General features: G+C 21.5%; 4 protein-coding genes across 4 annotated transcripts; 2 read left to right on the top strand and 2 right to left on the bottom strand.

Annotated features, from left to right (window-relative positions):
- Positions 1–280: 280 nt before the first annotated feature.
- Positions 281–505, top strand: SRAE_2000127500 (Hypothetical protein; the record flags this gene model as incomplete). The annotated part of the gene is made up of 1 exon (XM_024652208.1): positions 281–505. The coding sequence occupies one exon, from the start codon at positions 281–283 to the stop codon at positions 503–505; it is 225 nt and encodes a 74-aa protein (XP_024505807.1).
- Positions 506–1,484: 979 nt separating this feature from the next.
- SRAE_2000127400 (Hypothetical protein) lies at positions 1,485–3,478 on the bottom strand (the record flags this gene model as incomplete). Its single annotated transcript, XM_024652206.1, has 2 exons — positions 1,485–3,330; positions 3,375–3,478. 2 exons carry the CDS (start codon positions 3,476–3,478, stop codon positions 1,485–1,487), a joined length of 1,950 nt encoding a protein of 649 aa, XP_024505806.1.
- A 404-nt stretch (positions 3,479–3,882) lies between these two features.
- SRAE_2000127300 (Serine/threonine-protein kinase RIO1) lies at positions 3,883–5,593 on the bottom strand (the record flags this gene model as incomplete). Its single annotated transcript, XM_024652205.1, has 3 exons — positions 3,883–4,568; positions 4,615–4,898; positions 5,031–5,593. 3 exons carry the CDS (start codon positions 5,591–5,593, stop codon positions 3,883–3,885), a joined length of 1,533 nt encoding a protein of 510 aa, XP_024505805.1.
- A 3,235-nt stretch (positions 5,594–8,828) lies between these two features.
- SRAE_2000127200 (Flavin monooxygenase FMO family and Flavin monooxygenase-like family-containing protein) lies at positions 8,829–13,855 on the top strand (the record flags this gene model as incomplete). The annotated part of the gene is made up of 6 exons (XM_024652204.1): positions 8,829–8,854; positions 8,893–8,941; positions 12,262–12,633; positions 12,827–13,067; positions 13,113–13,697; positions 13,755–13,855. The coding sequence occupies 6 exons, from the start codon at positions 8,829–8,831 to the stop codon at positions 13,853–13,855; spliced, it is 1,374 nt and encodes a 457-aa protein (XP_024505804.1).
- Positions 13,856–13,859: the final 4 nt, after the last annotated feature.

The raw sequence follows: 13,859 nt of genomic DNA, 5'->3' as shown, positions 1-13,859 counted from the left end.
TAATATAGAATGTTTATAGTATTAAGTTATTAATATATGTATATTAATATACTCTTTTTTTTCCATTATCAAAATTATCATTAGTATTTTTAATTATAATAATTATACGCCACCATTTTTTTTTTATCATTTAAAATATTTTAAAGTTAGATATATTTGGTTAGGATGTTTAAAATAAACTAGATTAGTTAATTTTTTTTTTCTAATTTGTTTTTCATTTTATATTTAGAAATATTTTGATAAATTTTATTAATATATATTCTTTTTGATTAACAAGACTATGATTGACAAGAAGTTTGCAGTACTTTTACTTATATTATTACTCACATCAAACATCAATGCCTCTCCATATCTTGGATTTAGATTTGGACCAAATCCATGGTTAGTACCAAAACCTGTAGATAATTATGGATATCAGAAACAAAATATTATCAATAGTAGAATACCTTTTGGTTTTATACATCCTAAAGTGGTTGTAACAAGGAGTTTATTATCATACCAATGAAAAAAAAAAATACCTTATTGCAGTATTTTTTATATTTATTAAACATAATACTACCAAATGATATGAACCAACAACAATTATGTTTTTTTTTATCTTTATTTACCACATTTCAACTAAAAAGCCAATGATTGATGTCAATATTATGATTTTCCAGAAAAGAGTTACTCTCTAAAAATATACCTTCATTTCATCACCGAAATTTTATCATATGCATAAATTTTATAACCAATTCTTAGTTAATAAAAAAAAATTATATTTTCAAATATTTGTCTAAATATTTTAATTCTACAATTATTTTACAAATAACTAAAAGAATAAAGATTAGTTTTAAAATTTATTTTTATTATTTTATCATATTTTACAAAAAAAAATTTTTTTTAATCACAATAATTTTTATGATATTTAAAATGAATGATAAAAATTTTAATCTACATAAATATTAAAGTTGTTAAAATTATGTTTTTATTATTATTATCATTTAAAAAAAAATTTTTATTATTAAACTTTCTTTTATTCAAAATAAATAATTGGTAAAACAATTATTAAAAAATAGATATAACAAAAGTTTGCAAAAAACAATTTATTTTTATCTCGTTCGTTAGTGTTATTCAAATTTGTGTACAATAAATTATATATAATATATACAATCAAAATTAAAGATTATGATACCAAGAGGATAGTAGTATCTTTTTAGAAATACAACTTACAATAGAAGAAAATATTGTAATGAGTAGAAGAGGCTCGTATAAATAAAGTAGTTTTTAAAGATGATGCAATATTTTAAACAAAGTAAGAAAAAAAATGGTACTAAATTAAGATATAAAAAAAAATTGAGAAGTAGTTTAATTATAATATATATATAAAATCTGCAATAAATAAAAATTTTTCTTTACATAAAAAGTAATTAAACTACTATATTTTAGATTATAACAATCTATACTATTGTTATCTTTTATTTATACCATTAATATTTTATTACCTATGTAGACGCAGCTGTCTGGGATGTAAAATTTGCACCATTTACTTTAGGATCTTCAGGAGGATAGTCATATGTTGGTTGGCCAGGTAAATTAACTCCAAGTGATGATAATTCTTCAGCTATGCTTTTCTCAACTACGGGAGTAGATGTAGCTGAATTTGTCTCAGAGTTTCGCTCCTTCCTTTTCCTTAATTTTTCTAGTGTCTTTGCTGCTGATAAAGAGATTCCAAGATCAGATGTCGCTGGTATTATGATCGTATCGTCCTCTACTTTTTTATCAATATTTAATATTGGACTTGTTGATATTCGTCCAGAAACTATTGAATTGGTATTTGTTGTGGTTGTCGTTGAATCAGAATTAGCTGTTCCACGTGCTTTATTAAGTAGTGCTTGAATACGCGCATTACGACTTTCTCTTTCTTCTTTCTCTTTTTGTATACGCGATTTAATTTCACTTTTCATTTGAGCAATACAAGCAAGATCCTCATTAGAGGATGAAGAACTACTACTTGAATGGGGTAGTGTTGAATTTTGTTCCGGAGATTTTTTTAATACCGGAGTTCGTATAGATAATTGTGCTATTGCGGATGTTATTGATGTAACTCCAATAGAGTTACGTGATACTTGATCATTGTCATTCGGTGTCTCACTATCAACTCCTGAATCAAATTTATTCTCCTCAGAAGTACCAACTGGTTCAGGAGAAACTTCATCATCTACAATAGGTACTTTTTCAGGAAGCTTTAGTGTTTCAGGAATAATTGTTGGTGCAGAATCTTCTATCACTTCTACTTCTTTTTCAACATTTTTATTAATAATATTATTTTCTGGAATTTCGTCAACTTTAAAATCTACTTGAGCTGATAAATTATATTTAACACATTCTTCGACATCACCCTCACATAAAGATTTTGAATTTTCAAGATGTATGTCTTTTTCTATACTATTTAATTCTTCACTAACATTAGAATCCACTTTTTTAATTTCTTTTATAGTAGTTTTCTGCTCTTCCGGCATACTAACTTGCAGATTATTTTTCTTAACTTCACCATTAGATTGTTGGCTTTTCTTTGGTAATTGTTGTTTTTGTAACAATGGAGGCTTAGATATATTTTTAGCCGGAGTAGAAGTAATATTTGATTTATGTTGCAGTCCATTTGTAGTACCATTTTGTTTATGAATTGTATTGCTTCTAACACCAACAGAAGGTTTTGGTGTATACATTGATTGTGTCATTAAAGATGACATTTTAGTAGTACTTCTACGTGGTGGAAGAGGAACATTAACATTTTTGTTAGGTGTACAACTAGCAGATGGTCCTTTTCTTAATGGTACAGGATTGAGAGGAGATCTTATTATAGGGTTAGTTTTTTGATTTGACGGGACATATAAACTTGAAGTCATACCACTTCCAAAAGCAACATTACTTCTTGAAAGTATTTTATTTGGACTTGAGGCATTCGATGGTCCCTGACTTGACTTACCACTTGTTGTTGGTGGAGCAGTAAGTTTATTATTATAAACTTTTTGTTCCCGAGATAATTTTTCTAAATATACCAAATCCCTCGGAGTACTAGACCCAAATGCATATAATTTTTTTTGTTGTGGTGATCCATTATTAGACTTTCCAACTGATAGACGTGATGTGGCAGCATGTGCTTTAGTTAAAATCTCCATTTTTTTTGTTCTGTCCTGCTCAAGTTGGGCAGCCCTTCGATCAAGGACCATCTTTTGACGGAGTAATTCCTTTTCATGCATCTTTCTTGTTTTTTCTCGAAGATCTTGATTCTTAATCTCTGCAGCACGTTTTAATCTTTCTTCTTTTTCTTTTATCTTCTTTTGTAATCTATATTATTCATATACATATATAACAAAAGTATAATAACTTACTTAATTTCTTGTTCCTTTTCAGCTGCCTGTTTCCTCCTTAAAACTTCAGCGGCATTATTTTTTTTACAATAAGTAGATGCTGACATAAGCCCGGAGTATTCCATTTTATGTTACAATAGAAACTCTATAAAAAGAAAATTTTAATATCTTAAAACAATTTTACATATTATATACATATAATATGTATATTATTATTACTCGATGAAAAGATTATTTTGCAAAAAAAAAAGATATAATAAAGTTTAAAAACACTTTAAATATAAAATTATTTCTGACGAATAAAAAAACGATATTATTGTCTATTAGTTTCAGTATCATAAAAGATATTAACTATATATATATAACAAAATAAAAAAAGTAGTGACAAATTTCTATGATATATAACAAAATAGTTGAGTATAACGATGAATTAAACTTAACAAAAAAAAGAGATTAACAATAATATCTAGGTGTAAAGACCATAAAACAATATTTCTAAATGAGTAGAAAATGATTAAAATATATTCAATTACTTATGAGCTTTCTTATTGTGTCTTTTTTTAACATGTTTAGGTATTTTGTCTTTTCTTTTTTCTTTTTTTTCATTTTTAACAGCTTTCTTACGTTCTTTTTTTGCATCTAAATCTTCAGATTTTGGTCTAAAATGCAATTTTCTACGATGTTCTTTCAATTCTTCAAGTCTTCTTTCTTCTGAGTCAAGACTAGATTCATCAGATGAATTTTCCTCATCATCATTGTCTTCCTCTTCAACAATATCTTCTAAAATTTCTTCCTTCTCTTTCTCCTCATTCTTTATTCCCATTAAAACTTTACTGATAACTTTTTGAAATGGATTATTAACTTCAGCTCCAGATCTTTCAACTTCATCATCACGTTCATAATGTATCAATGAATCTAATTTATGAGGAATAAAAGCTTTCATAAATAAAATATCTTCTTCAATTTTTTCATGACTACGCTGTTGAAGGATTCTTTCAATATCAGCATTACTTTGTACTGTTGGATCAACAATAAATTCAAAAAGTTGTTTCATACTTAAAACAGCTGAACCACGATCTCTAAAAAAATTAGTGACATTAGCAATATCAGATCTAAGAAATTCTAATGAATGTGGATGGTCGTGTTCTACACTTTGTGATACATCAATTATGTATAATTTTTCCTCATGAACAAGCATATTATATTCAGACAAATCTAAAAATTGATTAAATATTAAAAGAAAAAAAAAGTATCAAATTACCTGCATGAACAAGTCTACAATCTCTATACATTGTTCTCATATATTTAATACAATCTAAGTATAAATTATTAGCTACCTCTTCATTGAATTCAGCATTTTTTAATAATGGAGCAGGCCAACCATCTGTACCAACAAAATCCATAACTAATACATGACCCTTTAATAATAAAGGTTTTGGAACTGCCATTCCTGCTTGATGCATTCTCATTAAATTTCTCATTTCTTTTTCTGCCCATGTAGCAACCATCTTACGAGGATTATGTCTACAATAACCATGACGGTATCTGAAAAAAAATAATATATATATAATATATAATGTAATAACTAGTACTCTAATAAAAGAAAAAATATATATATATGTTAACAATTAAATTTTTAATTATATAGTTGTCAAGGCAAAAAATGATATTACTCACCTAAATTCTCCTGACACATAACGATCACGATCCTTGAAAGTTAAAATAGCTGTTTTATATATTTTAATAGCAAAACTTTGTCCATTTTCATCAAGAGCATGGTAAACATTAGCTTCCTTACCAGTTGAAATACATCCCTCAATTGTTTCTAAAACTCCACGTTGAACCAGACGAAAAATAATGAGACGGGTACGAGGATCTAAAACTTGTTCAACTGTTGCTCGATCAGCACGATCTCTAGTTTTTCTATGTTTATGTTTTGTTATTGAATCAAGGTCAAATTGTATAAAAGCTTCACCAGAAGTTTTTCTAAAACCGTTATTATTAGAAGTTGAAACTTGTTTATTAGGATTTCTAGAAGCGCTTTTTGCACTATTATATTTTTTTGTAAAGTCACATGTCTCATCACCAAAAATATCTGCAACATCTTCACAATCACTTATCTCCTCATCATAATCATATTCTTCATTATTCTCTAAAATTATATTTCTATGTTTATCACTACCTTCATGTAAAGGATATCCGAGGTCAATCTTTTTGAATGATTCTTCTATATTAATCATCCTTCAATTTTTAGATATGATATGTATATAACCCTGTAAAAATAAAATAATTATAATTTTGATACTTGATAATCTCCTACACAATCATAAAATAAATTTATACACTATAATTTAAAATGTTTCCGAAATAAATAACACATAAAATAAAATTATATATGAAAATTGGTAAAACAAATATTATACTTAAGAGTATAATTTTATAAAACATCCCTAAAAAGTAAAAGAAATAAATAATTTAAAAGCAACTAAAATTTCCATGTACTTTATATCAAATATATAATAATAATAGATCCTGTATATTCTATCATAAAAATATAATATCAAAAAGGGTAAAAGTTAAGTACAAAACAATAAATAATATATATATATATATATATATATATTAATTTTAAAAGAAAATTCAACTATTCTTTCTCTTCCATTTTAAGTCAATGACTTTTGCCATAAAAATTTTTTAAAAAATCCTTCCTTCTTAAAATCTTTTCTTTAACTATAATATATCAAAACTCAAAGTTGATGTGTGTAAAATATTATGTAATACAATAAAAATATATCAAAAACTAGCCATGCTAAAGTATATATGTATTATTTTCTATATCATCTAATTCAATGAATAAATTCTACAAATTTACAACAAAAAGTATTATAGGATGAAAAACAAATTTTATCATGTCAAAAGAAATATATATATAATAATTTACAAAAGACATTTACAAAAACTTATTATTATTCTCCATTTTAAAAGAGGAGAATAATAAAAATTGATAAGGATACAATATATCCATCTCAAAGGAATCACAAAACTTAGTGTTAAATACATATATACAAATGATACATCAAATTAAAATTTTTTTTTATTTTTCTTGGTTTTCCTTATTTTCTACGAAAATTTAAATGAAAAAAAAATATAAATTTTTTTAAATAAATAGGCATCAAAGATCTAGAATGTTAAAGCTTATCAAGCAAATAAAATTATTGTATAAATATATAAAAGCTCTTTAATAAAAAAAAAGCTTCAAAAATAAAATATTCATTGTCTTAACATTAGTATAGATACACATATATCTATTTTTTTTTTTTGGATACAATATAATAATCCATAGAGATATTCGATATTTTGCTTTTGAATAATAATAACATTATAAATAAATATACATAGAAACTATATATTTTTAATAGCAGGTACCACCAAAATTAGTTAATACATACGGCACATCATAATCTTAAGTACCCATAATATAAATATATTTATATATATATGGAAAGTAATGTCAATAGCCTTATAATCTACTATATTTATATAGATTTTAAATATATATATATATATACCATATATTTTAACCAAAAACTGTCAAAGATAAATTAATGCATCATAACAAAATACATTTAATAATATTTCACAGTTAACCATCAAAAGGAAAATGTATAATGTTTCTCTGTATAAAAAGTTATAAACAGGTAAGAAAATATTATGAAAGTCATAAGGATATATACTCTATCCTACTTTATTCTCTTCTTGAGTCATAAAATACATGTAGAGTAGCATATATATATATATATGAAATATAATAAATAAAACATTTTTACCTGGGGACCTAATATATATATATATATATATATATATATGTCCTAAAAAATAATTCATTTTTCTAATGATTATAATGCTATAATTGTACACGTGATATAAATGGAATAAAGAAGTATAAAAAATTACTTCAATATATGATAATTTATAGTAATTTTTTATAACTAAAAAAAATATATATAAATATACACTCAATATTCATATGTGAGATAAAAAGCACTTATTATATTAAAACCTTTATTTTTTCGTTATAATATATTTATGACATACTTCATATACTTATTTTATGATAAGAAAAAAAAAACCTAGATAACAATAGTATTATTTTTTCTTATGACATTATTATAATTTTTTTTTTTGCTATAATAATTTGGTATAAGAGGTTAAATATCACAACTCTTTAAATTATTTTTTACCTCCTCAATAACAGTGATAGGGGAAAGAGGAAGAAAAACATTAATTTCAAGAAAATATAGTACATACTTATATATCTTAGATAATAGAAAATTATCTCTTTTTTTTTCTAATTAAATAATAAAAAAAAAAAAGAAGATTGATTATATTTAAATCTTTAAAGATACATTTGTATCAATAATAAAAAAATTTTTTTAAATAATATCTATTACAAAGTTTCACATATACACATATGACGTAATACTTTTTCTTGATATAATTTTTGAAACCCATAAAAAAAATATATATAATTTGTTATAACACTTATTTTCTTTTTAAAAAAAAATAAATAAAAACTATATAAATGTAAAAAGTACATGGAAAATATATGCAATAGTGGAAGGAAACTTTTATGATAAAAAAAAGTTATAATAAGCTATCAAAATTGCATTTTCTATAAATCATTTATTGACTATAATACAATCTAAAACTCCAGTTCAGTGAATAAAATAAATTATTAAAATTAAATACCTTTAATATTAAATTTTTTATTATATTATATGAGTGTTTTCTAAATATCAATAAAAATTTTCTAAAAAAAAAGGATAGACAAATATATATATATACTTAAAATAACAATCCTATCATAAATAAAATTTCTTAAAACCCCTATTACTAAAATTAAAAAAATTGATAAACATCAAAATAACTAAATTCTATATTTAAAAATATTTCTTTGTCCAAATAATAACTTTTTTTTAAATCGATTTAAATTAGTAAAAAAAATAACAAATAAAACTTTTTTTTTTTTTAATTAAATTGAAAAATAAAAGTAACTAATACTTGTAATAGTAAAATGACCACAAAGGATTATTCACACTTTTAAAAAATAAGTCAAAACAACTAACATATAAATAAAAAAAAAACTTTATCATTTAGATAAAAAATAATAATGTAAATATATGTCAATTTCGTAATCTATCATTCATACTAATAACTATTACATTTTAAACTAATTATAAATTATATAAAATAGAAAGTGTAGGAGAAAATTAATTATAATAATGATAAAAAAAAATATTACCTCTACAAAAAAAATGACTAACCTTTTCGTTTATGAATAAATATTCTTTCTAACGAAAAAAAAAAATAATAAAAAGGTTCGTAAAATATCTTGTCAAGAAAACCATAGTAACATTTGGAATATCGTGTATTTAGTTGTCCAAAACATACAAAGAACAACATTAATAAATAGTAATGTTTTATGATTATACCATCATTTTGTTTGATGCATTCTTCATACACATTATTTATAATAAAGTAGAAACTTACCTCCCCCTACTTTTTCAACTGGTATTCTTATTTTTATGGTAAGGAACTTTTTAAAAATTTTAAAATATACATTATAAATTTTTTATTTTTTTTTTTTCATTATTTAGAAATTTGATTATTTATGTGTACATTTATACTAGACTATCACATGATAATTTTTGTTTCTAACTTATAAATATATTGTAGAAGCAGTATTCAAATCTTATTAATTCTTTCTATAAAATTTAATTCATTAGTATAATAGATAGTATAATTTTTAACAAATAAATTATATCGATAAAATTATAAATTAAAGAAAAAAAAAATAGTAAAAGTTTTATATAGTAAGAAGGGATTTCCTAAATATTTTATTATAAATAGTATTAATGGTATCTTGTTATATTAATTTTATTTTAAACAAATCTTTTTTTGTAAATACATTAAAGTTTTAATTAAAATTTTATATTTATTGTACAATATATTTATTTACCATTAATAAATGTCTTTGTTGTTTTTTTTTAATATCATATAAAGGAAAAAGTAGTGCAGAATGAAGGAAAACTTTAGGGGGTTACGAAGATAAATTATAATAATGAAGTAGGAAAAAATGCTAAAGCAATTTGTTGGATAAATGATAAATAAAATGGCGTTTAAGAACACATATCTCAATGATTATAAATAAATATCCTAGGAATAAATGATAAACTTCTTTCTTTCTTAAAAGAAATTTTGTTATCTACTATAATGTTACATTATATATTATATATACTAATGATATGTATCTTATCATATTTTTACTCCCTATATTTTATTAAATATTCACTTTCTATAGAGGGGGACCCAAATTTAAATATATATATATATATATAGCATAAAGAAAATATAGTATTTATTATAATATATTTAGGGAAATAATTTATACAAATTATGTTAAAAGTCAAAATATAACTATATAAAATAATATTTTTAAATATAAATATAATCTTCAAGTCACGTTTGTTCTAAAATTCTTAAGAATTTTTTTTTTATTTTTCATAAAAAAAAATCTATACAAAACGTTAGTTATTCTTGAATGATTCTTTTTGACAAAATAAATTAATATATATATATATAATTGAAAAACGATATTTAGAAAATGAATTTATATAAAGAAATTACTATTTGAAATATATTTAATTTTAACAATAGAATAGAAATATATAAAAAAAAATATATAAAATAATGAATTTTTTTTAATACTTCTTTACTTTAACAAATAGACGTTAGATGTTTTATACTAACATAAATATATAATCTTTTGTCTAAAGAAAATATATTTATATATTTAAATATGAATAATTGATTTTTAAAATGAGAAAAACGTAAAGATGTAACATTATTTTTAAATAATGATTTTTCATGTAGGGTTAATTGTAGGAGAAAAATGGTAGTTTGTGATCGGTGATCTATAGATCTAAAAAAAGTAAATTTTTTTTTTAACCAAATAAAAAAAATTAGATTGAGGTTATGTAAAAGAAAATTTATTAAAAAATACATTTATTTACATAATAAGGAAGAAATTATTTTTAGAAATTTTAAATAAAGGTCAATTGAAGTGCTTATAACATTTGGTGAAAATAAAGCTTTCTAGTGATTGTAAAATTGCGCTTTCAATAGATTATAAAAAAAAAAAGAAAATTAAGATTTTATAATATAATTTTTATTGAATAGTAAAATGTTATTTAAATGTAAAGAATTCCAGAAGAGATTTTTAGTTAGTTACTAAAGTACTATAAATTAATTGGCTCTTTGTTTAATTAATTTGTTTTTTTTCTACTAAAACAATATTTCACTAAACTTTTATATATATATACATAAAGTTTTACATTCCAAAACTTGAAACATTTATAATCCTTAAATAAATTTATGTATAAAATTTTAAGAACACTATAAAAAAAGATTATTTAACAAATAAATCATACAATTACATTTAATTTATATATATGTATATATTATTATTATTAATTATTGTTACTATAGTGAAAAATAAAATAAAAAAAAAGTTATATAAAATTATTTTGTACTATTATGTATACTATAAACATTAGGCAAAAGTTAAAAAAAAAAAGAAAAAATACATATTTGTTAAAAGTAATGCTATTATTTTTGAAAGTGACTTTTTCATATTATTATTTTTAATTATCCAGTTTAGGAAAAATTTCTGTCAAATGAATGAATAATTTTTATAATATAAAAATAAATTAAAACATTATTTCTTTTTTATTTTTTGTTGCTTTTGATATAATTAATGATTAAAAAGAAATATAGTATAAATTTTTAATTGATAATAGTATAATTATTTTTATATAAAAATTAAATTTATTATGCCAAATATATATTTATATATATAATTTGATTAATTATATTATATAAAAAAATAAACTTTTTTATAAAATAATTTAATATATAAATATTATGATATATTATTAAAATATTATATTAAATAGAAATAATAAGGTAGAATATTTAAAATGAATACTATATATAAAATTATAATAAATAAATAAATTAGTTATATGGAGGATGAAACTAATTGATATAACTCTCCAGTATTGATGCGCATCTGTCAATGTAACATATTAGCATTTTAATTTATTTATAAAATGTATTACACCACCTGTAGAAAACAGAAGTAATTATAATTTATTATTATAGTACTTTTAATTTATTATTAATATAGTAGTAGTAGTCATTTTGAGTGATTAACTACTAAGATTTGTACTATATGATTCTCAATTCTTATCTTTCATTTATTAATATATAATTCTATATTATATTTTAACATTTGTTAAAAGTTAATGAAAAATATTTATTAAACGATATAACATTATTAATTCCAAAGTTTTATTTTTTAATATAAAAAAAAAATAATTTATAAATATTTTAAAAGAATAAGGAGGATATCTTAAAAAAAAAAGAATGCATAAATAAATATTTAAAAAAAATAATAAATTTCTATTACAATAAATTTATAGTGAACTGGTATCTTTTTTGTAAATTATATTGACATATTATTTTAAAAGGAAAAGTTTCAATTTACTCATGCATTAAAAATTAGGGATGAGAATAATTATTTCTATTTTTTTTTTAATGTTTATGTAAAGAAGAAGTGGTTTAAAATGATATAAATTTTTAAGTTTTTATTTATTTGTTTTATACTTGTTTAATGGAAATTTTTTTTTTTATTTATTAATTCTTCCTCTTCCTTTTGATTATATATTTTTATGCTACATAAAATTTTATTGTTTTCCTCTTTTTATGTTATTTTAATAGTTTTACGAAGATAATTTTAGTAAATTAATAATATATATATGTATATATATATATTTATTTTTTTTAGATAAAAATGTTTGAAAAACATACTAATATAAAAGTGATAAATGAGGAAGGGGATAATTCTATTGATCAAGAAAATAAAAAAAGAATATGTATAATTGGTGGTGGTGTTAGAGGTATATGTGCATTAAAACATTTTTCTAAATCATCTAATTGTCATGTTGATTTGTATGAAACTGAAAAAAGATTATTTAACAGTAGGAGATTAGATGGAGAAAAGTCAAATGTTTTCAATGGTGAGGTAGCATCAATGCCAACAATTGTAGTTCAATTTGCAACATTTCCTTTTACAAAAGTTAAAAATTGTTTTCCAACACAACAACAGATATTAGAATATTTAGAAGATTATTCAAATGATATACAGTCATTTATCAAGGTAAGTTATAAATAGTTTTTTTTTTTATTATTGTTGTATATATAATTTATATACATACATTTAAAGATAATAAAATGTCATTGACTTATATTATCATCTTTTTCGATTTTAAAATTTTTATTATTACAATTTTATCTTTTTAAATATTCTATTTTTAATTTATTAAAATTACTTCCTCTATCTATCATTTTAGTTTAATCATAGAGTTGTCAAAACTGAGTATGTCAAAGAAGATACTAACTGGATTGTTACAATAAAAAGAGAAAATGATAATGAAATTATTACCTTGAGATATGATATTATATTAGTATGTTCTGGAAGAAAAGATATCCCATTTATTCCAACAGTTTTAAACTCATATAGAGGGAATTTATTACATTCAAAAGATTTTAAAAATCCTGAAAATTATAAAAATCAAAATATTGGTATTATTGGTAATGATATAACAAAAATTTTATCAATATCACAATCATTATTAGGTATTGCCAAAAAGATATACTTTTTTGATGTAACATATCTACATAGAAATTTTAAAAAAAATACTTTTCCAGATGATTTTATTAATGTTCAAGCAACTGAATATAAAATATATTTTGAGGGTAATAAATTATTTAGAAAAAATGAAGAATGTGATGGTATACAATTAGATACATTAATATCAGCAACAGGTTATCAATTAAATTATCCATTTCTTGAAAAAGAGGAATATTTTAATTATACATCTAAAAAAAGAGATATTCAGGATTTAATATTAAATTTTCTTCACTATAAATATGCAAATTCTCTTTTTTTTATTGGACTTGAAGATCAAGATGAAACATTTAAATATATTGATATTCAAGTTCGAACAATATATAATATAATTTTTAATAAGCATAATTCACGCAAACTTGGTATATTATGGAATGAAATGGAAGCATTACAAAGGGAATTAATATCTTTTCAGGAAAATGAAGATATTAAAGATAATAATAATGATGATGAAAATGAAATTCATCCAAAATTATTACATTATAATTTACGGGTTAACTCACCAACTATATATAAAGATTTAAAAGAACTTGGTAATATTAAAGATAAAACAACAGCTAATTATTGGAATTTTTATAAATATATTAAAGGTCAAAGTATATTATTTCCTTTAGATTATAAAAATCAGGCATTTTGTTACTCAACAAATCCTCCTTTTTTTACAATCAATTATGATAATTGCAATGTATAAACAA

This window comes from Strongyloides ratti (genome assembly GCF_001040885.1).
Source record: "Strongyloides ratti genome assembly S_ratti_ED321, chromosome : 2".
Classification (NCBI taxonomy): Eukaryota; Metazoa; Nematoda; class Chromadorea; order Rhabditida; family Strongyloididae; genus Strongyloides; species Strongyloides ratti.
This window is presented reverse-complemented; position numbering and strand designations above follow the sequence as displayed.